This window comes from Sorex araneus, chromosome 7 (assembly GCF_027595985.1).
Source record: "Sorex araneus isolate mSorAra2 chromosome 7, mSorAra2.pri, whole genome shotgun sequence".
In the NCBI taxonomy this organism is placed as follows: domain Eukaryota; kingdom Metazoa; phylum Chordata; class Mammalia; order Eulipotyphla; family Soricidae; genus Sorex; species Sorex araneus.
The window spans coordinates 9,698,052-9,725,993 of NC_073308.1; the positions used below are offsets into that span (position 1 = coordinate 9,698,052).

The 27,942-nt window shown below is 50.1% G+C and overlaps 1 protein-coding gene across 1 annotated transcript in view; it reads left to right on the top strand.

Moving 5' to 3' along the window:
• TNS3 (tensin 3) overlaps positions 1-27,942 on the top strand; it is a 269,039-nt gene that overhangs the window by 118,520 nt on the left and 122,577 nt on the right. Inside the window, exons 7-12 of the mRNA XM_055144430.1 lie at positions 3,283-3,405; positions 5,161-5,225; positions 7,814-7,897; positions 16,696-16,808; positions 17,026-17,086; positions 18,015-18,090. Of these exons, the coding sequence (XP_055000405.1) occupies positions 3,283-3,405; positions 5,161-5,225; positions 7,814-7,897; positions 16,696-16,808; positions 17,026-17,086; positions 18,015-18,090 (522 nt within the window). The remainder of the gene's footprint in view (positions 1-3,282; positions 3,406-5,160; positions 5,226-7,813; positions 7,898-16,695; positions 16,809-17,025; positions 17,087-18,014; positions 18,091-27,942) is intronic.

Sequence of the window (27,942 nt, forward strand, 5' to 3'; positions counted from 1 at the left end):
GAGAGAGAGAGAGAGAAGAGAAAATGCCATTGGGCAAGCTATGGTTCTGTTCACACACAGTTGACCCATGTACTTCAAGTGTTTGCACTATGTAGTTCTTTTTTTTTTTTTTTTTTTTTTTTGCTTTTTGGGTCACACCCGGCGATGCTCAGGGTTTACTCCTGGCTCTGCACTCAGGAATTACTCCTGGCGGTGCTCAGAGGACCATATGGGATGCTGGGAATTGAACCTGGGTCGGCCACGTGCAAGGCAAACGCCCTCCCCGCTGTGCTATTGCTCCAGCCCCTGTAGGTCTGTGTTTATGGAGATCTTATAAGCAGATGTCATCAACTTAAAATATTGATAAATACAGGATAAAACTGCAGATATACGTTTTTTAATGATTTTTCTCTCTTTTAGGGTGGGGGGCACACGCAGCGGTGCTCAGGGATCACGCCTCACTCCTGGCAGGCTTAGGCTCCATATTTGGAGCCAGGGATTAAACTTGAGTCACCCACATGCAAGTGCTACCTGTTTTTTTGGTCACTCTGGACCCTCTTTATGATTTTCTTAAAAACGCTTTCTTACTAGCTTGCATTATTATATGAGCGCAATAATCTTCTTGCATTATAATGCAAAAATACTTGTCAATAAGCTTTTAGTTAGCAGGACTTAGTTGTTCAAGAGTTAACTATATTTCACATTTTGGAATATTTTCCAACCATTAAGATAAAGCGAGTAAGAAAATAGGGGCTAGGGAGAGTACAGCGAGTAGCTTTGCATGTGGCCAACTAAGGCTTGTTCTCCAGCACCCAGAATGATGGTCTCCTGACTGTACCAGGAGTGACCCTGAGCACCAAGCCAGGAGGAGACTCTGGCCCCTCAAAAACAATATACACCAAAAACAAACAAGCAGTTAGTAGCCTGTTTTAATGCCAGCTGAAAGCAGGCATTAAATGCTTCATGTGCATCAGTTGTACCAAATTGTGACTTAGAAGTAGTCCAAAGGGATTCAACAATGTTAACAACTGTGACCTCAAGGAAGTGCAAAGGGGGTATGAATTTTCTTGCTTTCTGGAAGTTTTCTGCATTTTCTATGAATTTATGCTATTTCTGTTGCCTTTATGATAAGGTTCCTCTGAACCCTTTACTTAGCGGGAACAGGAAAGGGAGAAGTGATTAAAGAGTGTCCTGGGATCTGCATGTGCAGGCCCAGATCCTTAGAACTGCTGGTCTCATGGCAGATCCACTGAGCTCCTCTCTCAACATAACTCATGTCAGACCCCCTGAGCTCCTTTCACACATGACTCATGTCAGTCACACTGAGCTCCTCTCACATGACTCATGTCAGTCATTCTAAGCTTCTCTCATACATGACTCATGTCAGTTGCACTGAGCTACTCTCACATTACTCATTTCAGACCTATTGAGCTCACTTACACATGACTCATGTCAGACACAATGAATCCTCTAACACGCATGGCTCATGTCTGACACAATAAGCTCCTATCATACACACGATTCATGTCAGACCATTGAGTGTGTGTGTCACACCTGACTCGTTTCAGAGTTGTTGAGCTCTTCTCACACATGACTCATGTCAGACCCATGGAGCAACTCTCACATGATTCATGTCAGTCATACTGAGCTCTTCTCTCACGTGACTCATGTCAGTCACACTGAGCTCCTCTCACACATGACTCATGTCAGTCCCACTGAGCTCCTCTCACATGACTTACGTCAGTCACACTGAGCTTCTCTCACACATGACTCAGGTCAGACCTACTGAGCTCACTCACACATGACTCATGTCAGACACACTGAATCCTCTAACACACATGACTCATATCTGACACAATAAGCTCCTATCATACACACGATTCATGTCAGACCCACTGAGCTCATGTCACACCTGACTCGTTTCAGAGTCGTTGAGCTCTTCTTACACATGACTCATGTCAGACCCACAGAGCAACTCTCACATGACTCATGTCAGTCACTCTAAGCTTCTCTCATACATGACTCATGTCAGTCACACTGAGCTACTCTCACATGACTCATTTCAGACCTATAGAGCTCACTCACACATGACTCATGTCAGACACACTGAATCCTCTAACATGCATGACTCATGTCTGACACAATAAGCTCCTATCATACACACGATTCATGTCAGACCCACTGAGCTAGTGTCACATCTGACTCGTTTCAGAGTTGTTGAGCTCTTCTCACACATGACTCATGTCAGACACACTGAGCTTCTTTCACACATGACTCATGTCAGACACACTGAGCTTCTTTCACACAACTCTCACATGACTCATGTCAGACCAACTGAGCTCACTCACACATGACTCATGTTAGACACACTGAATCCTCTAACACACATGACTCATGTCACTCACACTGAGCTCCTCTCACATGACTCATGTCAGTCACTCTAAACCTCTCACATAGGACTCATGTCAGTCACACTGAGCTCCTCTCACATGACTTATTATGTCAGTCACATTGAGCTTCTCTCACACATGACTCATGTCAGACATACTGACCTCCTTTCACATGATTCATGTCAGACCCACTGAAATTCTCTCACATGACTCATGTCAGACCCACTGAGCTCCTCTACTATGACTCATGCTAGACAGACTGAGCTTTTCTCAACACAAGATTCATATCAGACCCATAACCCATGTCTAAACTTCTGAGCTGCTCTCACAAATGAATCATGTCAGATCCACTGAGCTCCTCTATACAAGATTCATGTCAGACCCACTGAGCTGCTCTCACACACGACTCATGTCAGACCCAGTACCTACTGTCCACAGAATTCTCTCTGTGATGTGCTCTGATCAGTGTTGAAGATTCTCCCAGGAGATATTTGTTCTAGACACGTGCCTGCTGGCTGCTCCCAGATGCTTTCTGGGCATGCATGGGGAATGACCCTCTGCATCTCTCCAAACTGTGATTTGTCTTTTAAGAGGAATTTGGCAGCAACTATGGCCAAGAATTTCTGTCTCATCTTGCCAGGTTTCGACAGCCCCAAATCTATTTCCCCATTAACAGCTTCTTACTGCTCTTTATAGAATCCAGAATACCAGGGACAGAGTTCCCTGGGGCATTAAAACATGTCATGCTGTTCTTTCCAGTAAAGAATCCTGGGAATTTCCACTCAGGTCTAAAAGAGCAACAGAATATAATTTTTTTTTAATCATCAGCTAAAATGTACTTGTAAATTTTTTGAAAAGATCAATGTGAGTGGCCTCAGAGAAGAGAACTCAGCTGCCTCCTCTGTCTCAGCAGATTCTGGACGTGGGCTGGCCCGAGCTGCACGCGCCCCCTCTGGACAAAGTCTGCAGCATCTGCAAGGCCCAGGAGTCGTGGCTGAACAGCGACCCCCAGCACGTTGTGGTCATTCACTGCAGGGTAAGGGCTACACCTTCCCGGCACTGGAGCCCCCAGGCATCTGCGACTGTGCCACAGGCCTTGAGTGTAGCCAGGTGTTTCTAGTCACCCTCCAGGACAGAAGAGTGCACCCCTCTCCCCGAGCCTGCGGAACTGATCCGACTAAGGCCTGTGGGTGCGTGGCTTCAGAAGCTAAGAAAGCGTACTGGGGGAGTGAACCTTTTGGTGTATATTTGCTTGTTTTTCCACAGAAGTACTTTTTAAAATTGTGAGGGGTCTTTCAGGGGCCCGGAGAATTTTCGGGGCTTGGGAGTCGGGGGCACTTCTAGTTATATTTCGGCTGGCAGGGCTGTTCAGTTCGAGGGCTCAAGGGTACAGGGCTGGGGCCCCTGAGGCATCCCAGCAGTGCTCAGGGCCTTCCACAGTGACCCCAGTGCTCAGGGAACTGCAGGGTGCTGAGGGTGGAGCGGGGTCGACTTACGCAAACATTTGCCCCTCGTCCCTATCTATATTTCCTCCCTGTCTCCAGAAAACCTTTTTTCCTCTCTAGCACTTGCATTGGCCCTTCTTAGCCAGGGAGGACGGCAGGGCTGTTGCAGCGACACTTGTTGCTCTCCCAGTGGGCTGGCCTGACAGGACCCGAGAGAGAGCACCAGTGCCCGGAGATGAATGTGCAGAGGAAATGCAGGCAGAGCTGCAGTCAGCAGCTGTTCAACCCTTTGTGCACCCACATGTCGTGGGCAGAGAAGGCTCCTGGTCACGTCCACACACTGGGCCTGTCAGAACTTCTGGTGTCCAAGAGTCTCCTGGGATTCCTCCTGTTGGTGCCCCGTCACCTCCATGTCATGTGCGGCTGGAACAGCGGCTCTGCACTTTCCTGAAAAGACCCACACAGGCTAGTGGCTGGGGGTGCGCAGCACAGAGGAATGCCTGCCGATCGCAGGGGCAGCAGCGTTAGGGTGTTTCAGTTAGGGGCCTCGTGGTCTTGTTGAAACAGATTCTACCTGATCGTGAGAATCTGGCCCATGCTACCCCTAAACAAAAGCATGTGCACAATCCAATTGGACCTAATGGACACTGGAACGTACGTTTTGTAATTTTCTTGTGTCACAGAATTTTGTTTTTCACTTTCTTTGGTTATACTAAAGCATAAAAGTCACTTTTGCGGATACAGGTGATGAGCAAAAGTGTCTCGTGGGCTGTTTACTGCCTGCTATTAGGAACTGTAGTGGAATGTTCTAGACAGCAGTAGTCCTGGTCCTGGGTAGAAGCAGCCTCTTGTTTAGCTGGTGCTTCCGAGCAGCTCTTTTCTGCTGAAGGTGTTTGCCTGTGGTGCCAGTGGGGCTGCTCCATCTGGGCTGTGTGTCTGTGGCCGAGGGTCAGACAGTGGCACCTCACGTAACTGTGCAGGCTTGGTCAGTGGGCCGAGCTGCTCTCAGCCTTCTGGATGCGGTTGTCCTTGTATTCGGCATTTCTATGCTCTGGGCAAACTCCCTGAGCCATTAACCCTCTAAGGGTTATGCAAGTCTCATCTAGGTTATTAGGCCAGTTACGTTAATTTCTGGCCTCAAGTGTGACCTGAGCCTTTCTCACCTCTGTGTAGACCTTTCCTGGGGCATTGGCTCTGCTCTGCTGTGGGCAATTGTCTGCACGGTAGTGCTGGTTTTCCTTTAGAGCATGTTCTGTATTACACCCCCAGTAACTGAGCACTTCCTGTTCTGATTGCATCTCTGTTGGAGCTTTCCTGAGAAATCGCTTCTCTTTCGTCTCCTGCAGGGTGGAAAGGGACGCATTGGAGTGGTCATATCATCCTATATGCATTTCACCAACATCTCGGCCAGGTAGGACAGAGGCACTGCCTGCAGTGGGCCCTGGGAACCTCTAGGCCTGGTCGAACACCTGGGGTGGGGGTACTCAGTAGCCCCCTGTCCCCAGTGCCTGGATCCTATTTCCAGCCAAGGCTTCCTGCTACTTGAGAAAGACATTTTCCTGGTTGTGCCAGTATATTTTATTTATGCTGAGGGCTCCTAGAGAGGCATGCAAACAGTGAGTGTTGACACCGACAAAAACAATAGGGATGAACGTCATCTTTCTTAAAGGCAGGAACTACATTGCATCCCTCACCAGGTCATGCCTTGTGAACAGGAATGGCTGCAGACTCTGCCCGCTCCGGGCCTTGGAGAAGACCATGCTTCTGTTCACTTCCTCCCACAGTCCTCCCCTGCAGTCCTACGATGTAACCTGGGACCGGTGTCCTGGCTCTCACTTTACAGATGAGACCAAGCCGCCCAGAAGTCGGGCCACTCTCTGTTGAGTGGAAGTGAGGTCTGACCTGGTTCTCAGAAGGTGCAAGAGGAGTCACAGGTTGTAAGGTACCACCATGGGGGTGTTGGATTCCCGGCCGGCAACCCGCCCATGGGCCAGCGAAGACAGGTGCAAGGAGACCATCAAGAAACCCAGATGCACGCCAGCCTCCGGCAAAGCAGGCGGCAAAGGCTGTGCCTCCTTAGACCTTGCAGCACACATCTCCACTCATGCCGAATCCTGTTAAAAACATCATTCTTTATGTGCCTTCATTTGCATGAGCCCTCTCATTTCAATGGCCACTTTGTGAAGCATGAAACGCTCCATTCTGAGGAAATACAGGCGTATACATTTTAGCCGACAAATCCTTTCCTTTCTGTCATTAAGGAGTGAAATCTGACTTTCCCAATGTTTTCTCTGGAAACAAATTGGGGTTCTTTTGCATGCCAGGGAGGAAACTGAACCTCCAGTAAAACTCAGATCCCTGCTTAGTGATAATAAGCATCTGTGTATGTGCCAGACAGACCATACTCCTGGTCACATCAGGCTCCTCAGTTAAGTGAAAGACGTTCATTCAGGCAGTACATTTGCCTGGGGAGTCTGAGAGGGGAGCAGTTTCCATTCTGCGTGTGACAGTGCAGCTTTGTTCTGCGTGGTCTGGAAGGTCCTGGCATTGGGTGGAGAGTAGGGGTGAGGGCCTTGTTCATTTGGGCACTTCTCCAGGGCCCTCCTTGGCTGAATGATCAGTTCAAGTCTCAGTCACTCTTATCTAGCAGTATGTGCCCCCTTCTCAGCCTTGGGTTCCCCGTGTGGGACGGGGAATGACAAACTCCTCTGGGGGATTTGTGCGATTCTGGGTTGGGCAGCCCCTTAGAGCAACGTTGCCAGTGCTGAAGAGTAAGAAGGACTTTCCATAAAGTGGGTCCTTGGCAGCACGACTCTCAGAATCAACGTGCTTTTCAGATGTTTCTCCACCGTGGTTCCTGTGGCTACAAGGGAGAGTGGGTTCTGTGCAATGTTTTTAGTTACGAATATGAGTATTATGATTTCAGTGTCTATTGTGTTCCGTATCTTGGCTTCCAGCATTAATTGAGGTTTGGTTGCTCCTTGCTATTCTCTTCTCTCAAGCCTGTCCTAGTGGTAACGCTCTCAGGCTTTTGAGTCATTTCCTGCCCATCTCCTTTGGTGCTACCCCAGGAAGCACTGGCCTAGTTCTCAGCACAGAATCATGCACCTTAGCTTGCTGCCTGTTGAGTGATGCTCCAGCTGTCCGTTTGCCACCCTGCCCCTCGTTTAGACAGATACGAGTGGCAAACTATCCCACTGACAGGGTGTACACTGGTGCTGAGAAATAGACGCTGGTGGAGAGAGGGGTGTTGGAACACTGTATGACTGAAACCCAATCATGAGCAGCTTTGTAAAAAAATAATAAAAGGGTGTAAAGCAACACTTTTCCTTTTCTGGAGGGGTCCATCCTAATCTCAAGGGAGTCTGGGGCTTGGGTAATTTTAGCACCCCTTGACTTCTGGCCACGAGCCGTCAGAAAAGCCTGTCCTGCGTGGGCTTTCCGAAGATTCTCCTCAGAACACTGGAGGGCAGTGCAGAGCTGGGCAGTGTCCCACGGCTCTGGGAAAGCAGGGCTGCTTGTGACGGTCACTTCAGAGACAAGCAGCCAGCCTGTGTCGCTTCTCTCTGGGTGGTCACGTTTTCTGCTGAGCTCCCAGACTTGACTGTCCGTGAGTGACATCACTCATTTCCTCAGGGCCTGGTGTTTGGGTTCCGTGTGTCACCATGCGCTACCGCCTGAGTCCACCTGCGGGAAGCCACAGGTGACCAGTTCTCTTGGGTGTTTGAGAGGCACTCCCGAGTGCCATGCCCGAGATGAACTCCTGGGGGTGCTTAACCTGGCGTGCGGTGCTTGCACTGTGGATTGGACTTACTCCTGAGAGGGTCAGTGAGGCCCAGGGGCACGTGTCACACATGTGGGCAGAGTCAAGCTCATGGGCGCTGCTCACTCAGAACTGTCACAGGACTGGGGGCATTTTGCAGAATTAACATTCTGTCTCTCTCTGTCTCTCTCTCTCTCTCTCATCCCCCCATCACCCCCCTCCCCACATCTCCCCAGTGCTGACCAGGCTCTGGACAGATTTGCAATGAAGAAGTTTTATGATGATAAAGTTTCAATGCTGATGCAGCCTTCCCAGAAACGGTATGTGTCTGTCTGAGCCAGAGTGGACAGAGACTGAGGTGACTTCAAACACAGGGGCAAGGAAGATCGAAATGGGGAGGGGAAGGGCTGAAGGGGTGGGGGGCTCCTGGTACATCTGAAGGGGACTCAGCCTGTGCCCATCAGTCATAGTCCTTTGAGCCAGTATTACCTCAATAACAGTAGAGACTGCTTCATGAGTGGAGGGGAGAAGGCAGATGGAATAGAGAAAGGATCACTAAGAAAATGATGGCTGGAGGAATCAGTCGGATGGGAGATGCATGCCGAAAGTAGATAAGGGACCAAACATGATGACCTCTCAGTGTTACAAGCCATAATGCCCAAAAGTAGAGAGAGAATATGGGGAATATTGTTTGTCATGGAGGCAGGGGGAGGGTGGGAAAGGGGGGGTATACCTGGGATATTGGTGGTGGGGAATGTGCACTGGTGGAGGGATGGGTGTTTGATCATTGTGAGATTGTAACCCAAACATGAAAGCTTGTAACTATCTCACAGTGATTCAATAAAATTTTTTAAAAATCCATTAGAATAAATGAAAATGTAGGCAAAGGGGAGTTTCCTCTGCTGGGCAGTGGAAAATGGGGTGAGACTTGCTGGTGCGCAAAGATATCTCCTTTGGGTGCTGAAAGCGTCACCTGTGAGATCTAAAGGAGGTACCCAGAACTCCCTCCTGGGCTGAGCTCTTGGGCTTCTGCCATTTTCCTGACTTGTCAAGCTGGTTTCTGCTTGATGGGGTCGGTGCCTTGGGCCCGGCTGGTCTGCAGGCTAAGAGCGCAGGGGTCTGGGCCAGGCGATCTCTGCCATAGACCACTGGCGATAGGAAATTCAAACATGGTCCTTTTTCTGTAAAGTGTGTGTGTGTGTGTGTGTGTGTGTGTGTGTGTGTGTGTGTGTGTGTTATGGGGTGGGCATACCCAATGATACTCAGGGGCTACTCCTATTTTACTATTTGGGGAGCCATTTGGTGGCATGAATGAAACCCAAGGCCTCCTGCATGTGACCCATGCTCCTCAGACTTTTGAGCTGTCCCTCCACCCCTCTGAAATGCTTGTTAGACACACAGGTTCCTGGGTGACTGTCTGCCGCACACCACCTGCAGCTCTTGGGCCTGGAAGTCTTGCATTCACTCCGACTTCCATCCTGTCCACACCCCTTTCCCTTCTGCATGCAGTAGTCCATGGAGATGCTATGAAAGGATGTGGGGGTGCAGATCTCTTCCTCTTGCTTTCTCTACACCTGCTGTGTGCGGAAGAACTCGTGAAGAGTTCAGGTATGGCAGTGAGGATGTCCCTAACATCTTCCTTGCCCTGCAGTTGGTGACCTATGTACCCACTCACACCACGTATTGTACTTATTCTTGGACAAGCAGCAGGAATTTGCACAAGATTAGCTAAGGCAGTTCCCGAGGTGGTTTTCCATTGTGGAGTCCAGCAGCTCTGCCCGGATATAGCAGTTTCTCCAGTTCCAGGGGGCCCCAGCCAGCAGATCCCCGCTTCTGAATCTAGAAGGTGGGCTAAGGGTGTGTTTAGTTAGGAACCAGGTCTCCTGACTAAGAGATTTCAAGGACCAGCCCCGTTTCCTTCTTCTGGCCAGGGGCCAGGGTGTTTCTAGTGTTCGGGTCTGTTTGCCTTTAGATGGAATGTGTTGATGTGGGACTGTGATTCTGAGCCTGGCCATGCCCCTCTGGGAGCAGCAGACCTCATTGGTATGGGATTCATGTGGAAAAAAACCCAGCATTTTATTTGTATTACAGTTGAACAGCCTCTTGTTATGTTTTGAATTATTGTCATTTCTCTGAACAGTTTCCAGAATGCAACATTCTGACAAGTCCCTGCAGAAGATGAACATAAGCTAGAATATTTGCATTTAAATTGCTCAGCACACAATATGAAAATCTACATTGCTTTTTTGTTTTAATTAAATTTAATTTAACTTTTAGAAATTTATTTATTTGGGATCCACACTTGACTTTGCTCTGGTGCTACTCCTGGCTCCACACTCAGGGATCACTCCTAGTGGTGCTCAGAGAACCATATGGGGTGCCGGGGATTGAACCTAGGGAGGCTGTGTGCAAGGCCAGTGCCCTCTGTGTGGTACAACTTTGTTATTATTATTATTAATTGCCACAGCTTTTTAGTAGAATTTAAAAATTGAAAAAGTGGACTGAAGTCCTCTCTGTAACCTTTCATGATCCACAGTTCTCACGTCTCCCAACCTTGCCCTGAGGACTCTGCGTGAGCTCACGTTTGGGGTCACACGCAGTGCTGTGACGGCAGCTGTCTCTGTGTCCAAAATGCCCCAGGATCCTTGGGGGCTGATTTAGAGCCAAGACTCAGAAGTCATTCAGACTCTCACTCCACAGTGAAGTGAGAGTGACTTCACTGACCAGGGCCTGTAGTCTCTGTGCTCAGAGCTGAGCAGTGACCTCCTTCTGTCCCTGCGCAGACTCAGTTCTGGATTCACAAGAAGGAGGCAGAGCAGGAGGGAGGTTCTTATGTACTTTTTTTTTTTTTTGCTTTTTGGGTCACACCCAGCAATGCACAGGGGTTAGTCCTGACTCTGCACTCAGCAATTACCCCTGGCAGTGCTCAGGGGACCATATGGGATGCTGGGAATTGAACCCGGGTCGGCCGCGTGCAAGGCAAACGCCCTGCCCGCTCTAGGCCCTCATGTACTTCATTTTTTGTTTGTTTTTTGGCTACACTCAGCAGTGCTCAGGGCTTACTCCTGGCTCTGTGCTCAGGGATTGAATCTGGTTTGGTTGTGTGCTAGGCAAATGCCCTGCCCACTGTGTTGTCTCTGTGGCACACTGTGTCTTACTCTTAAAGCCACAGTGCAGTTGTTCTGTGGTCACACATTCAACAATGGCTTCTTTCTAGCAGGTGGAACTGTGGCAGGGGACGGACATGGGCTCTTTGTCCCAAACAAGCCCTGGATTATAACTCATGACAGTGTTTTAGAGGCTCCATGACTTTAACTTTGATAAGCAATGAGAAAAAAAAATCTTTTCATAGACGTAGTTTGTCATCAGCATCATGATCATGGAAGTGATGAATTACACTACCTTATTACAGACCTTCTCTGCTTCCTTGCGTTTCCTCCCTGCCCCAAGAGTTGAGATAACTGCGTGTATTGTGGGTCTCATCACTGAGTTTCGTGTGGGAGAATGACAAGTACTGGCTTTCTCTGGTACTGCCAGGAGCTCAGAGCCAGGGGAGTTCTCAGGGGGGAGCTCTCCAGTGCTCACAGGGCAAGGAAGACCATCTGGGCATGCCACTTCAGTTCATTTCATGAAGGTCAGGGTGTTTCTCAGATCTAAAGATCTCAAAATTCCTCCAACGATCACAATCAATGGCCAACATCCAGAGAGTTAAAAGCAAACTCCCAGAAGCACACGGCCGCAAAGCAGCCGTGCAATATCTTATAACCTACTTTTCCTTCTGGGAGAAACTTGCAAGCTCCTGAGAGCTTCCTGCCCACGTAGGACAGCCTCATAAGTTTCCCATGGTGTATCTATATGCAAAAGCCAGTAACCAGCTGAATCTCATTCCCCTGACCCTGAAAGAGCCTCCAATGTGGCATCATTGGGAAGGCTGAGAAGAGAGAGGCTTCTAAAATCTCAGGGATAGGACGAATGGAGAAGTTACTGAGACCACTCAAGCAACTCGACGATCAACAGGATTTCGTGATCGTGATCGTTATTTCTGTAAGTTTTGACACGATATTTATTTGTGATCTGAGTTTGTGATGAGCCCCCTGAACGTGGCCTGGAGGCAGCCTTGGGAGCAGCTGTCCAGATTCTGTCCTGGTGCCTGGGCTGTTTCAGGAGTGTAGAAAGGTTTTCTGTGCTCTGCTGGGGGCCCCATCCTGCGTATCCTTCTGCCCAGACCTGCCTAGTGGACATGAGGATCAGGATTTTTTCTCATTCCGGGAACCTTACAGCCATGACCAGTGATGTTGCTCTGGCATAACCTTTGATGACGTCCACAGGCGTTTTCCACAGAGAGCCCCTTAGTGTCCCTGATGTCCCTCCAACAGTGCGCCACTGCTGTGTCTATCATCGTGCTGTGCAGGCCAGGGCAGGGAGCGTTGAAGGCTCATAGGCAAGCCTTGTCTGCCAGCAGGGGCCCTGCTGTGTGGGCAGGTGGCACCTGCTTCTATATGTATCTTGGAGGGAAACTCCAGAGTGATGGGGTGAGATGTGCCTTTAGAATAGTCCAAAGTCACGTATTCACATGGAATTTTTGAATATTAAGGGTTTGTGGGAGATTTAAGCTTATGCCAAGTAAAAATTTTTATGAACAGGGAGATTTAAGGAAACTACAGATGTAAATATCCATATCCAATATCCAATATGCCAAAACCAGTAACAATAAGTCTCTCAATGAGAGATGTTACTGGTGCCCGCTCGAACAAATTGATGAGCAATGGGATGACAGTGACAGTGACAGATGTAAAATTCTGCCTTGGTGAATGGCTGTATCCTGCGGATTCGGTACACAAATGGCATTTGGTTTTGTGTTAGTTCCCTGTCAACTGGAAGCTTGATATTTAACATTTAATTGCTAGTTGAGTTGGAGCATGGAAAACATCATCCCTAGGGAGTGAATTTCCTGCAAATAAAGAAAAGATAGCTATGGGAAAATTGTGATGCTTTTGGAAGAACTGCTTCTAATCTCGCAGTTATATTGAGTCAGCTCTTTTGACAGACTATTGGGATAGTCTTAGAAGTGTCTTGGTATTCATTCATTCATTTATTCATTCCTGTACACATTAGTTTGTGTGTACCAAGTTGAAACCAAGTTTTCCTGTACACATTGGTTCGTGTGTACCAAGTTGAAACCAAGTTTCCCACAATTTGCTGGCTGGTAATACTGAAATTGAATTGACTCTTTTGCTTTGGTATTCTATTTTTGCCCTTGGTCTGATTTTTTTCTGTGTATCTGATAAAGCCTCCGGTTCTCTCCAAATTTCTTCACTGTGGCTTGTTGTCTATTTTCTTCTCATTAGACATGGCCCCTTGCTCAGCTGCTGCAGTTGGGCTTCTGTTTGCCATGGACTTGTCTGTCAAAGGCATCTGTCTAAGGCTTTCCAGGTAGCTTGGTGGGCTTTACGCTCACTTTTCAGCTGCCTCATTCAAGGAACCGATGAAGGCTTTCTACCTCCTGAAATTCATAGAAGTTTCCAGTACAACTTTTTTACTATATTAGCTTTTGTTTTACCATAAGAAGGAGTTTTTATTTTATATTGAAATAGCACTGGTCTGTAATATTTGTAGGTTTTTAGGGCCACCATCTTTTTACTCAATATCTATATATTATAAACTCTATGTTGTTGGAATCCGGGTTTCACTCATGACCACATAGTCGACCTCTTTTGCCGATTTACTTGCTATCCTTTGCCCATCTTTTCTAGTCACCATTTTATTCTTATAGCCCTAAAAATTTGCTTTGGTTTTAGTTTTTGTTTTGTTTTGTTTTTTAGTATGACCATAAGGGTCATACAATATTTGTCTTTTTTTCTCTGACTGATTTCACCAATTTTACCCATAACCACATAAAAGTAAAATTGGTATCAGAGAGAGGATCTGCTTCATTTATGACTGAGTTGTCATACAAGTGTCACATGCAGGGGGCGCCCTGAGTGTCACACAGAGACCCTGTAACTGGCAGAACAGCCTTGGCGGTCTTGTTTCTGGGCTGGGGTCCAGATTTGCTGTAGTTCATGTCTTTCAGGTCCTGGAGAAAAGTACTTGGACTGAAGGGGCAGTCGGCCAGACTTTGCTTGTCTCTGGGTGCTGGACCAGGAATGAGCATGCCCGGTCCCTGCCCCAACAGGCCTGGTATATATTGCGACCCTTGACACTTCAACAGAGTCATTAGTTGTAGGACTGTAGGCACACTGGAGTGCGCAGATAGGGTCACGGCCTCCACTGCGTCCATGTGCTTTGTGGAGATACATAGAGTTACCTCTGTTGCTTATCCCTCTGAAGAGTGGAGTGAGAGGTCATGAGCATGCTGTTAGCTATTTTTAGATCTTGGGTTTTTCAGTTAGCTTGTTTTTGGACCACATCTGTCTATGCCCAGGACTTCCTGACTTTCTGCTCAGGTATCACTCCTTGGGGGTCAGGGACCATATGTGGTGCTGGGGATTGAACCCGGGTTAGCCTCGTGCAAGGCGAGCACTCTATCTGCTGTACCATATCTCTCACTCTAAGGCTGCAATCTTAAAGATCATAGCCACAATAAACATTATAAAACCTTCTACAGTATTGACTCAGAATTACAGTGCTCTTATATTCTGTGACCGAGCAGCCCTGAGAATGCCTGAGCTTCACATAGTTAGATAGTAAAATTGTTGAAAAGTAGCATATTATTTAAAAAAAAACATAAAATATAAATAAATTGTAGTATATACCTGTTAACGAGTGTGAAGGAAGAAATGAGTTGCATTTTACTTGAATAGTTTATTTCTTTTATCTAAAAATATGAATCCATGAAAATCTGTAAAGCGTAGATTAAGTTAAGCCCTAACATTTTCACCTTGTAACTAATTGATCTTAAGAAAATTCTTTAAAAATTTTTCCCCGTTTTTATTGAATCAGGGTGAAATACACAATTACAAAGTTGCTCATGATTTGGTTTCAGTCATACAATGTTCCAGCACCAGCTGTTCACCAGTGTACATTGCCTGCCACCACCTCCGGCATGCCTCCATGGTAGGCACTCCCCCCCCCTCCTTCCCTTCTCCCTTTAGACAATATTGTAAAGTAATTCTTTGGGCAGAGGGTACCCAGCTGTGTTCAGGTGCTGAGGGATTGAACCTGCCTCTGCTGAATGCATGGCCAGTGCCTTGGACACTGGCCTATCTCTCCAGCCCCACTCTTTTTTTTTTTTTTTTTTTTTTTTGGTTTTTGGGTCACACCCAGCGATGCTCAGGGGTTACTCCTGGCTTTGAACTCAGGAATTACTCCTGGCGGTGCTTGGAGGACCATATGGGATGCCGGGGATCGAACCCAGGTTGGCGGCGTGCAAGGCAAACGCCTTACCTGCTGTGCTATCACTCCGGCCCCTCTAGCCCCACTCTTAAGGAAATTTTGCCTAAAGGAGAAAATAACTAAGTGATTGACAGTTTTGTTTCAAATTTGCTTTCAGCTTCTGGGAATGCTATTTTTATAGCACATACATCGTAATCCTCAGGATGGCCTATGCAGTGAGGAGTAGGTGGCGGTCTTAGAATCGTGATTGATGACAGTCACAGACATTAGTTTAAAAGGAGTCATGGCAATGTCACTAGCTAGGACTGGTAGATAAGATGGTGTCAGCCATATGTCATAAATAACCATCAATTAAAAAACACTTTAGTGAGTATGTGACCATGCACACCTGCCAAGAGAAAGTTTGCTGGGTGGTGAATAAAAATCAACCTGTCAGTTCTTTAGCTTCTTTAGATGCAGCTGCTTGCTCTTTAGTTCCGTATTTAACACATTTATCATGTGATAGTGGAAGTTGGAGGCAAGTTCCTCCTGACCTTTCAAAAGTGCTGAAGGTGTTGCATATTTTGCAAATGGTGAAAATGTTTTGCTGTTTGATACTGGAGAACATGATACACAAAGTGTGTTTGGCACCGAATCTGGAGGTGCGGGCTGTAGATGGAGTGTCAGCTCACAGAGTGTCTGTGTAGGGGTGCAGCAGAGCCTGCAGTGTGGGCAGAGCTCAGTGCAGTGAGGTGGCTGGACAGTGGGAATGTTGTTTCCTCCTCCTGCCTTCTGCACAGGCCTGAGAGGTACACATGGTGCTTCTGTGCTGTGGTGTTTGGTTTGGGGGAGAGGGAGAGCTGGGGTGTGTGCATGAGCTTCCAGATCTGCTTTCCCTCTGCCCATCAGAAAATGCTCCCAGTGCAAAACTCCTCTTTATGCCTCTGCATGCACAGTACAGGGTGTGAGCATCATGCTGTGGAGTGCCGGGCTATGCATGCGCATGTGAAGAACAGCTAAGCGTCAGAAAATTATGGCATAGGTACATGCAGTAGAGTACTATGCAGCCATAAGAAGGGAAAACCAGGCAAGCTTCAACAATGTGGTTGGAGCTAGAGGATATGCTGAGTGAAGTCAGTCAGAGGGAAAGGGACAGAAAACAGTGTCTCTTTTGCAGAACTTAGAGATATTAAAGGCAACACATAACTGAGTTTGGGGTGGGGGGTTGAAAGGAAGGGGCCTTTGGGTCCCTGGAAGAGGGAGGGGGTCACACTGGTGATGGTGTGGTAGTAAACACAATCTCAATCAATGAATCTTCTTTTTTAAATTAAAAAAGTTAAATGAGTGGTCTGGACCCGGCCCAGGGCAGATGTAGACTGCCCAGTTTAGAGAGGGGCGCAGGCAGTGGGGAAGGAAGAAATCATGTCAGGATCACGCCTCTTCCTAGTGTGTGTGGAAGGGCCTTGTCCGGGTTGGGGCAGCGTGGGGGTGACATGATCGTAAAGAATGCAGGGGGGAAGGCATGAAGCTTGGCTAGCCCGAGACTGGCCTGGAGGGGCCCTGCTTGTCTGGGGGTCTGCAGCAGGGGTGCTGCGTCTGACAGGGTTCACTCTGCCTTTGCGCTCCTGCCCCCTGGCCTCTGGTTGGGGTGTGAAGTGCAGATATACTTGGGGTCTTGTGTGCCCATGGCCTGCCTGTTGGTGGGCCAGAATCACGGGTGTCGAGACGTGTCCTCACGCCTCCATCCTGGGCTCAGCCTTGGAGTAGAGAGCCCCGTGGAGCATAAGTGGGCTGTCTCTTGCAGATACGTTCAGTTTCTCAGCGGGCTCCTATCAGGAATGGTGAAAATGAACGCCTCACCCCTGTTCCTGCACTTCGTCGTCCTCCATGGCACCCTCAACTTTGACACGGGTGGAGGTGAGTCTTCCACAGGGCGGCCTCCCTTCCTCCCCAGCCTGGCCACTGGACAGAGCCGCTATAGGTGGTGGGCATGCCTACGCAGTGAGGGCCCAGAGATGGGTTACACAGCCCTCTCCAGGAGCCCGCCTGCCACCTCCTCAAGGCTGCCGGGGGCATCTGCTTCCGGGCCCTTTCCTCTCTGCTTGTCACATCTCCGTGCTCTGCTATCTTGCAGCGTGCCGGCCCTTCCTGAAGCTCTACCAAGCCATGCGGCCTGTGTACACGTCGGGCATCTAGTAAGTCTGCTCTCCTGGGGCTTGTGGGAGCCAGGAAGCAGCCGGGTGACTCTGTCAGGCGTGAATGCTGGAGGGGACAGGGGCTGTGTCAGGTTTGGGCAAAGTATGGTGACAGGTTTTTTTGTTTTGGTTTGGTTTGGGGGCCATACCCAGTCGTATTTGGCTGACTTCTGCTCTTGTGCTCAGGGATCACTCCTGGTGGGCGTGGGGGACCCTCTGTGGTGGATCAGACCCAGGGTGTCTCTCCAGCCCTGTGATGGGATTGCTTTAGTTTTCTTTTCTCTCTACTTTATTTTATGTATTTCTTGGGTCACACCTTGCTGTGCTCAGGGCTTATTCCTGGTCCTGCACCCCGGGTTCCCTCCTGGCAGTCTCGGGAGAGCATACAGGTGCTGGGGATCAAACTTAGACCGGCCCTGTGCAGGGTGAGCACCTCTCCACTGTGCTCCTGCTCCAGCCCCAGCTCTCCTGTGTTTGGGGTTGCAGGAACACATCTTCAGGATTCGTATTCATTTCTGGCCTTCAGGGGTTTGGATAGAGTTGTATGAGCATCGTTCGAAATGGGTATAGGTTTTGAAAAAGATTTGCAACCCAGCCCCCACCCAGATAAGCTGATGTCGTGTTCTGCGTTTTGTGGCAGCCCAGCAGCCCTCGACCGTGGCATGGGCGCCATGCTTACTGGCTTCTGGCCTCTGTGCTGCCCCAGCCACTCGCACCCGACGTGGCTCCAAGACCAGGCCTGAGCCGGGGACCTTTTTGTACCTTTTTGCCTCATTTCTATATTTTCCACCTTAGCAACTGGTTCATGAGCCTGTGGGATAGTTTGTGGAATTTCTGAGTTTCAGTTGTCAGATTATTTTTCTGAATCTGTTTTTTCTGTATGTAAGGTAAAATTGCATAATGATGTCCCTTCTTGTTTATCCCAAAGCAATGTTGGCCCAGAACACCAAAACAGGATCTTCATCGCCATAGAACCGGCCCAGCTCCTGAAAGGGGACATCATGGTGAGTGTTTTCAACTTGTCTCTGCAACCCAGAAATCCCAGGTCACAAAAGGAAAATGCAGTGTCCTCTCAAAATAATATTGCATCCCAGGACACAAAACCAGAAGGAAGAATAAAAAAGTAGCTTTTACCTTCACATGATTGGTGATTTTCTGAGCAAAATTATTTTAGTAAAAGGGATAGAACAAATTATCAAAGCCACCTACTTCCCATACCCTCAAAATAGCCCCAGCTCGGGCTCTGCACTGCTGGGGCTTTTCTCCTCTGACCGCGGCGTCAGTCTTCACATCAGCACGGGCTTCCAGGATGCAGCTCTACACAGACACCTGCTTATCAGTAGGCCTGAGGCATGAAGTGCGAATCGTCTCTTGCAGCTTGGTTAATGCCCCAAACAGTGATTTCTGCAGGTAATTCCGGTTCTTGGATGTGTTGGTTCTTCACTATTGCATTTTTTACCTCTTACTTACCTTCAAGTTAGATAAACACTAAAATAACACCTGGATGAATATCCAAAATAGCACCAGGAGTCAACTCTTAAAATAATTTTAGAGAGACGGTCTCAAATAAGCAACACCTTGAAGCGTTGCTGTGGTTTCCGTGTGTTCCCAAGAGCCTGTGCTCCTGTGTGCTCCTGGGCTTTGGTGGCACCCTGTGTGTAACAGGAAGGGAAGCTGTTTTGGAACCTGGCTCAGTGGTACGGATGGTTCTTCCAGCATTCTTGAGGATTTACATTAATTTCTCCTGAATTTGGGGTTTTCACAGTCTTTCTTAGTTGTTAGCGAACCCGCCTCATCCTGAACTCACACAGAACCCGTGAGTTTCCTGGAGCACGGAGATTGTGGCTCCGACACCTTTGTCACTGCACTGTGCCTGTGCAGACTTCCAGGGACACCTACCTTTACCTGCAGGGGTCTGTGACGCTGTGCACTCTGGGGCAGGGGGAGCAGAGTTTGCAGGTCTCCTCGGCAGGCACAAAGGAGACAACAGTGTGACCAGCAGTGAAGCAGCCTGGGTCTTGCCGTGTCAGGTTCTGCCGAGCCCGTGGCAGACATCAGCCTCTTCCACGCCTGCAGGAGTTCTCAGCGGGAAGGTTGTTTTCATTCCCTGCAGGGAGCTGAGGTGCAGGTGGCTAACGTGTTTCCTGGGCTCTTGGAATGTGCTGCCTCCCAGGAAGAAGGGCCTGGAGGCTTCCGTGTTTTCCTTCTTGAGTCTCTGCTGAGTCAATTGTGAGTCTCCCAGGAGCTCCTGAGACCCGGGGCACTGCTGTGCTCTTGGTGAGCACCGTGGGCGGGCAGCAGCCCGGCTTGCAGGCTTGACCCTGCACACCAGTCTTAGGTCGTGGCTCTGGGATCCACTTCCCAAGTGGAGAACAAGAAAGCAGGGCCCATGGGACCGAGACTGGTGGGAAGGCCCTGGGCCCTCTGGTTCCCATGGCGTTGTCTCGGGTGTGGGAGACAGAGAGGGTTCAGCTTCTCCAGCAGGGGCTCCCTACCCGTGGACAGAGATGAGTAGTTATGGCTAATCCTTTGCGATGATCCTTGGGGAGATTGAGAAACTGATGTGGGTGACCCATGCTGGCCAGGGCTCCTCTGCTGTCTGCCCTTCTAATGGTGATCACAGGATCTTCCTGAGTGAGGTGGCTGGCCAGAGCCTCATGGCCCCTCGTTGTCCCTTCTTTCACTCTCCTCCCTCCCCTTGTATTCACCCCATTGGTGTAGATATCTTTCAGCCCTTTTCATGTTTGCAGCTTTCTGAATGTCTGTGCAGGGTTCTAGATGCGGAAGGGAGGAGGGAGTCAAACTTTCATCACGGCAGAGCCTCTGGTGCATGGGTTGGACTTCCGTTGGGTGGGTGTTGTGCAGGGTTCTAGTTGGGAGGGTGGGCGAGGAGAGCTCAGGCAGAGGGGCACTCAGCTGGGCAGGCACCCGTCACCCGGGAGACGGTGGTTGGCCTTGGGCGCCACAGGACCTGACGTCGTTCTGAGGGTTGATGCCCTGGCAGATCGAAACCATGCCACTCACACTCCTGGGTGTTCTGTTTGGAAACGTGGTGCTCTTGGTGTTTTGCAGTGCTCTAGAATTGACTCCTTGGTACAGCCTTTGTGAGGCCGGGAATGTGAGTGGAGGGTTGCAAGCCTTGGAGGGTTCTAGGCTCAGGCCCTTGGGGGAAGAAAGCCCCAAAGAGACACCAGCCAGTTAGCAGACATGGGGGACAGCAAACTCAGAGCCAGTTTTCCCCATACCTGCACTGCTGGCATGTCAGATGCCCTCAGCAGCCCATGTCTGGGCTCCGGCTCTGAGCAGATGCATGTGGTGACTGGGCCCTGGGGTTGAGGTCCCCGCACTGAAGCACACACAGAGCTTGGGGTTCGCTGGGCTGAACAGACAGGCAGCAGTGGAAGCCACAGCTGTGGTGGACCAACACTAGCTTGACCTGGGGCAGGCCCCTTTTCTGGAACCCCTGCCCCCCGCCAGGCCCCCAAGCTGCATGCTCTAACATAGCCTCACCCTGTGGCAGTCAAGGGCTGAGTGCTGGGTCAGAGGAAGAGGCATGAGTGTTAGTCAGCTGGAATGTTTTTCTTCTTTCTTTTCTTTTTTTTCATTTTTTTCTTTTTTCTTTTTGGGCCACACCCGGTGATGCTCAGGGGTTACTCCTGGCTCTGCACTCAGGAATTACTCCTGGTAGTGCTTGGGGGACCATATGGGATGCTGGGAATCAAACCCGGGTCGGCCATATGCAAGGCAAATGCCCTACCCGCTATACTCTAGCTCCAGCCCCGGACAGCTGGGATGTTTTTAACCAAGTATGCAGGTAGGGCCAGCTGGAGAGCCGTGGTGGGAGGTGGTGGTTGGACCCTGGTTGAATGGGAGATGGTCAGGAATGGGGCGGGATGGGTGAGAGAAGCTTGAGTGGGTGGAACTGGTGTTCAGGCGAGCTTGAACTTGGCCCCTCTTCATGCTGGGGCTGGAGCAGCCTGTGGGCAGGTGGCGTGCTGGCTGGAGCCACACCCCTCAAGGCAGGAAGGTGCGGGCTCCTGTGTCTGTCTCTCTGGATGAAAGCATCTTCCCCTAGGGCACTCTTGGCTACATGAAATATGCCTGTCAACATGTGTAGGTGCTCCTGGTTATCTTTGGTTCCTAAGTAGACCTGCTCTGTGGCCTCTCACTGGGCTGGCTGGCCTTCTCTGTGCCTTTTGTCTGGCAGGAAGCCTGAAGGGCAGTGATTGGGTCAGTCTTAGTAGACGTCCCCATGTCCAGCATTCTGAGGCATTGTGTGCCGAATATTTGGGGCAGACTTCAAAGGGGTGCATGTGGTTAGCTAGGAGAGGCCAGTGCGAGACTGGGGGTGCTCAGAGGCAGGGGTTCTGTGGGGCTCTGTGGAGCCTCTAGAACAGTGTTGGGTGGCCCAGGCAGTCCTGAGCAAGCCAGAGCACTCTGAAGGGGGAGAGCAGAGAAATGAGCACAGTGCCCGAAGGATGGCCCTGGAGTCTTGAGCTGCCAGAAGGTGGGAGGTTTGGGAAGCAGAGAGGAAGCGGCCAGAAGTGGCCACACAAATCCCAGAGTACCAGGGACCCATCCCAGTGTGTCCTTGATACTTGAGGTAACTGGAAGCAGTCTGGCAGGAAGGTTTTGGGGGGTTTATCTAGGTCCTGGCAGGTGAGAGCTCAGGCAGTACACACCTGGGGAGTTGATGGGAGACTTTGGTCCAAGACTCTAGAGACCCTGGTCCATGAGTGTGCAGCTTCTAGAGCGGTTGACACTCACTAGGAGAGAAGGCCTGTGAGGGTCCAGGACCCCAGGCACAGATGCCCGCTGTGCTTTGGCCCCAGAGGTTTCCCAGTCTGCCTCCCCGCCTGCCTAGCCCTCTAGACCCTTCTGAGGTATTGTCTCCTGGGCCCAGACAGACTTCCCTTCCAAGCCCCTGCTGCTGCCTGCTCCCTCTTCTTGGTGCATATGCTTGGCCATCTGCTTTCTCTTCTCCACTTGTTCCTGTAGATTTCGCCATGGTGCCTCAGCATTGGCCATTACTGCCCTGGCCTTTGTTGGTTTCCTCTTCCCTCAGCCCCTACCTGCGTATCTTGTCCTTTGGCTTCTGAGAGCCTGCGGGCTGCCCAGGGCACCCTTGAGGGCTGCTATCTCCATCTGCGTTGTTCTTGCCAGCCTCTACCTCCCCCGCTGGGTCTGAGCTCCTGTGGGTCTCTGACCTCGAGGCTCACGCCTCAGGACTCTCGACTCTGCATCTGCCATGGGCCTCATTCTGCTGGTCTTGTGCTGCTTTTAAGATCCCTCTGTGTCCAGATTCCACACGCAGGCTCGTCTGTGCCTGCATCATTGCCACACACCTGCTGCAGTCCTGCTCATCCTCCCCTAAGGTGCCCTGAGCACTCCTGCTGCAAGAGATTCCCTCTGTTCTCCAGGGCTGTGTCGGAGCCCAGCACTCCTGGCGGTGCTCAGTATCATCGGGGAGAGGCAGAGAACCCTGGATCTCTTCGTTTGTTTGGGGGCCACACTTGGGGATGCTTAGGGTTTGCTTCTGGCTCTGTACTCAGGGATCACTCCTGGCAGTGCTCAGAGGACTGCCGGGGACCTGCTCTGGGTTGGCAGGTGCAAGGCAGACACCCTCCCTGCTGTCCCGTTGCTCGAGCCTGTGTCCGGTGTCTTTGCCCCTTGGTCCTGGGAATGCTGCCTGGCCAGGCCACAGGTGCTGCTGTGGCTGAGGTCGACACACTGCTAGGTCTCACCTCAAAGGCCTCGAGCCCCTGAGTCCCTCCCAGAGCCCCTCCAGAGCTGGTCACCATCCTTATAGATGGGCTTGAGGCTGATAAGAACAGGCTCCGTGCTCAGGGCACCATCTCCGTCTCTGCCCTCATTGTGCCACCTGCATTGTCTTCACCAATTACTGTCCTGCTTCCACTTGGTCACAGTTGCAAGCCCCAGGACTGAGGAAGGAATTCTGACCAAATGTGCCCAGCTGGGCCTCCCGTGAAGTTCGTGCCTGGCTGTGGCCCTTTGGGCAAGTGAGTGTGGCCTGTGGTCATCCTTTGGCCCATCCGCAAGGAGGCGGAACAGCCATGCAGGGGAACAGGGGCGTGAGGCCTCTGTGGAGTTGCAGTGAATAATTCTGGCCATGGGCCCTTTTGTTTCCCTAAAATATTCAGTTGCATAGTTGTAATCTTTTCACAGGAAATACTTAACCTTGAAACCATCCCCCTTCTGCTCCTTTCTGCATTCCTAATAGAGTATTTTTAGGATTGTATTATTTATTTCCACTTCCTCTATGTACCACTCCTTTTTATACACTACACTTATTTTCTTAATGTTATCAGCTGGAAGGAGGAAGATGTGGGCCATGGCTGAGAAGGGGTTTTTCATCAGACGGTTCCGCTTTCCTGCTGCCATTCACAGAACAATGACTGAAGAGGCTCATTCAGTCACCTTCTCTAAGTCAAAAGTACTTTTAACTCCTATTTGTTGCCCAGGACAACATAATGAAATAGCACTGGCAGGTGCCTTAAATACCAGAAACTCGTTTCTCCCCAGTTGTGGAGGCTGAGATCCTGCTGGCCTTGTCCATTGTCCACACCCGTCTCCCTGACCTTCCTGTAGTGGACCCTTGTGTGTATATGTCTTGATCTCTTCTTCAGTCAGGTTGAACCAGGATCCACCATAATAGTCTTATTTTCCCTTATTCATCTCCTTTCAAGGTCTTATCTTGAAATATAGTCCCATTCTGAGGGCTGGGGCTTAGGAATCTAAATTTAAATGATGGAAGACACAGTTCCACTGATAGTATCTGTATTCATCAGATACATGCATTCTATCCAGATTAGTCCTTTTGATATGTCTCAGGAACTTTCATTTTTGTTCCCTCCTCACAGTCTGATCCTGAAGCAGGTAATTCCAGACCCAGTTACCACTGAGTTTAGGCTTCAGCCACTGAGTGACATGAGTGGGGACAGCTTGAGCTATGAAGTGACAGGACTGGGGACAGCGCTTGCACAAAGAACACTTGATGTATTTGGGTATGCACAGAAGTACGAGTTCACTGTTTGTGGAGAGAGAACTGAGTATGGAGTGTCAGAGGTTTGGGGGCCACAGGACAAGCTGGGATGCTGCTGTCAGCACAACTCCTGGCCTCTGGGATTCCTCAGGTGCTTCAGCTCAGAATCCCAGGCCGTTGGTTCCAGGAAATGACTTATGGGATGGACGTGGGCTGTACCGTGACATTAGCCAAGTCCTGGACCCTGCCTGCTCAGAGGAGCTCTGAGCTTCTGGTTTCGGGAAGTGTGTGCCTTTATTTCCAGCTTTCTTAGACGTCTGGTAGTGTTGGTGGGCATGTACCGCTGCAGCTTCGGGGGCTCCGTCTCAGGGCCTTCCTCTGTGAAGGTCAGATGCAGCGTGCTCCTCACCCAGGAGCTGGCAGTGCTGCTGACCTGGAGGGAACTGCAAGAAGCAGGGTTAGAGCTTAGAGCGTTAGAGTTGGTTGCGCAGGCTCAGAGGTCTGAGCTTGGTTCCTGCTGGTGCTTCTCAGTTGCCCTGGTGCTTTGGGGTGGTGCCCAGTCCTGGGCCATCCAGAGCACCTTGTCACTTCTTTTTTTCCCTCTCCTTGGTTTTAAAGTGTCCTTGCTCCCATGCCAGTTTACCTCTTTCATCAGGAGTGATTCTGTGTGGAGACATGTTGACAGTGGTCACATGCTCAGCTCCTAGACCATGGCTGTAACTCAAACATGCTGGAAAATACTGTTTGCCGAAGTGTCGTTGTTCGTGGTCCTTGGAGACAGTTGACAGGTCACTAAGAGGCCATGTTTACCTGTCCGTGGCCAGCCCCCTCCTGTAGGTGTCCAGCCTCTCTGCAGTGTGCGTGGGTCAAAGGTCAGATTCTTAGGTCCTTCCTTCCCAAAGGGCAGGACCTCCTTGTCCCGTAGCTGTACTGTTGTCAGGTAGGAGGGCAGAGTCTTTACAGACTGTGGCCAGTTGTTAAGTAACTGCACTAAGGAATTCACGTGGGCACAGGCTTCTTGGAGCTGGCCGGCCTCCAGAGCCCCGATGGGCTTGTGAACACTGCCCGGCTGGCGTGTCTCATCCTGCTGCCTCTGCTGGTGCAAGTCTGGCGGCCACTTTGGCTGTCTTTGTGGCTCAGGACTTTGTAGTTTTGCTCTGACGGCCGACTCTCCACAGAAGGACAGCCTCCTCGTGAAGCCATCAGAGCGACGTGTTTGTTACGGTGCCTTATTTTCTGCCTCAGGCACATTGTTCGCTCAGGGACGGGAAGCATCCTTAGGGCCTTCTCTGGACTTGGCTTTTAGGGCAGGTTTTCAGTCTCTGTGTTGTGTGGGTATACATGCTCCATCAGTGCCCGCTGTTAGTCAGTGTGTGACTTTGTGTGTCCATCTTACTCCCTCTGTCGGTAAGGCAGCGCTGGGCTGTCACCACAGTGCTAGCGTCAAGGACTTGGCTATGTTTTCATGTGCAAGGTCTATGTGCTTTTAGAATGAATCACATAGAATATGGTCATCAAATTAACTTTCACTTCTAGGTGAAATTGAAGAGAGTGCTTGCCTTCCTTTGACGTAAGAGGCGTAGTTCTCAAACTTTGGCAAAGGCCAGAGCACACAGGGGCAGCAGGCCTCGTGACACAGTCTGGCCGGAGCTGTCAGGGCTGCAACTTTAGGCCTTGCATGCCCTGACTTTCAGGTCCAAAGTGCTTTTCTTTTTTTGGTGGTGGGGGGGCACACCTGATGATTCTCAGGGATTACTCCTGGATCTGTGCTCAGCAACCGCTGCTGGTGGGCACAGAGGACCATATGGGATTGAACCTGGGTCAGCTGTGGATGAGGCCAGTGCCCTCCCCGCCGGACTGTCTCTTGACCTCCAAGTACTTTTCTTTTTGTTGGTGAAAAGTTAGAAATAGAAATACTGCCCTGCAGTCTAAGGATGAAGCCTGTGTAGCACAGTAATTGGCTTTGAGCATCAGGTTGGGAGAGGGTTGATTACTTCACAATCAGAATTTAGTCCCATATAAAAGCACCAGGTATGTGCATAGTATTGGTGACCCAGGAGGAAATCAGATGAAGTGGCTCCTGGGTCATGTCACCAGATGAGTCTATCTGGGAACACAGACATATCTCATGCAACAATCAGGAAGCAAGGTTGGTTTCTGAATAGTCTTAGTGTGAAAAGGAGATAAACTACATGCAGAATTCTTCTTGCAGTCATTGTTTCCGTCCAGCAATGTTTTTGAATTCTGAGGACCTTCCCTAAAAGCTTTAGTGTATATAAATGTGACAATGATAATGTGTTTTTGTTTTATGTATGTATTTGGTCTTATGGATCACATGGTATACTCCTAGCTATATGCTCAGAGATTACTCAAGGGTGATATGGGGTGCCAGGGATTGAACCTGGCTTGGCCCTGTATAAGGCAAGTGCCTTATCTAGTCTTTATCTCTCGGACCTCAATAATGGATCTTTTGATTTACCAGTTTTGTTTATATTGTCGGTCCAATCCTTATAACACATTTCCACGATGATTGTTCCATGAAAACCCAGTCCATTTGCTGTGATTGTGGTGTGGGCCTCTCCCCCAGGTGCTCCACTGATGGGTGGGGGAGGAGGGTGTGTGTTGACACTGCACTTGCTTATTATCTTTCATTTCCCCATATTGTGAAGTGGACAGTGCTGGTTTTGGAATTGTCTCCAATGTAGACAGAATCTGAGTTTAGAATTATGTATTCTAGAAATTCTTTGAAACCAGCTAGGTGAATAAAACTACTAATGCCAGAGGGAAGATTGACAGATGTCAGTCACCCTGATCTTTATGAAATTTTATTATTATTTCTTCAAAGGTTACTCAGATAGGACAAACTGTCCGCTTCATTGACTAGACTTGGTGACCCCTCATGCTGTGCAGGGTGTTGGGGCAGGCAGGTAGTCTACCCTGGAGCTATCCTGTTGGCTTTGGTGGCTGGGGTCTGGGTGAGGGAGGCTTCCTAGTTCTCTCTGTCTCCAGGGAAAACAGAAGCAGCTCCTGAGAGGGCAGGGGACCTGGCGAGGCTGGGTTGATGGCTCTGATCAGCCCAAGAGACAATCAGCAGAATAGGAAGTTGTGTGCAGGGAGCCTCCTGGGTCAGTGGCAGGTCCTGTGAGCCTGTGAGGGCAGTACTCATACTACCATGTGTGTCTGTGTTTGGAGGCGGAGTAGGTGCAGTCTGTGATGAGCTGAGGAAGATGTTGAGGAGGAACCTAGGGAGTCTTGGAAAGCTGAGGGCTGAGCTGCGTGGCTCTGGGTTGGTCTGCCTCAGAGCTGGAGAAGGTCTCCTCAGGAATGGGAGATGTGTTGGTGGCACTCTGCTCCCGGGCCTGAAGCGCAGCTCGCACAAAACTCCCTTGCAGGCCTGATGCTCAGCTGGGCTCCACCTGTCGGTCAGCGTTCCCCGCGAGCCCCGCGAGCCCTCCCCGCAGCCTGCGCTGGCTCCCCACAGAGGGTAGCTTCTGTGGGCCTGTGTCTGAGAGGTGGTCTCCCCATGGTTCTGAGAGTACACCCTCGTCAGTGATGGGGCTCGCTCCTGCTGGCAGTGCTCAGGGTGCCGTATTCAGTGCTGGGTTCAGGCCTGTACCCTCGCCCTGCCCCATTGCCGTGCTTCCTGTCGTCTCCTGGTGGAGACTGGGTCTCTGAGAATGGCAGGTCGACAACAGAGTGTGAACCCCATTTCCTCAGGGCCTGCGTGTGGGGCTCCCTCCACGCACATCTCCGGGAAGGCCCGGGGCCCGTCCGCTCAGAGATTGGCCCTGACAAGCACACACTGAGGAGTCAGGGCCCCGGAGCGGGCTGTGGGGGTGCCCTGGAGGACTGT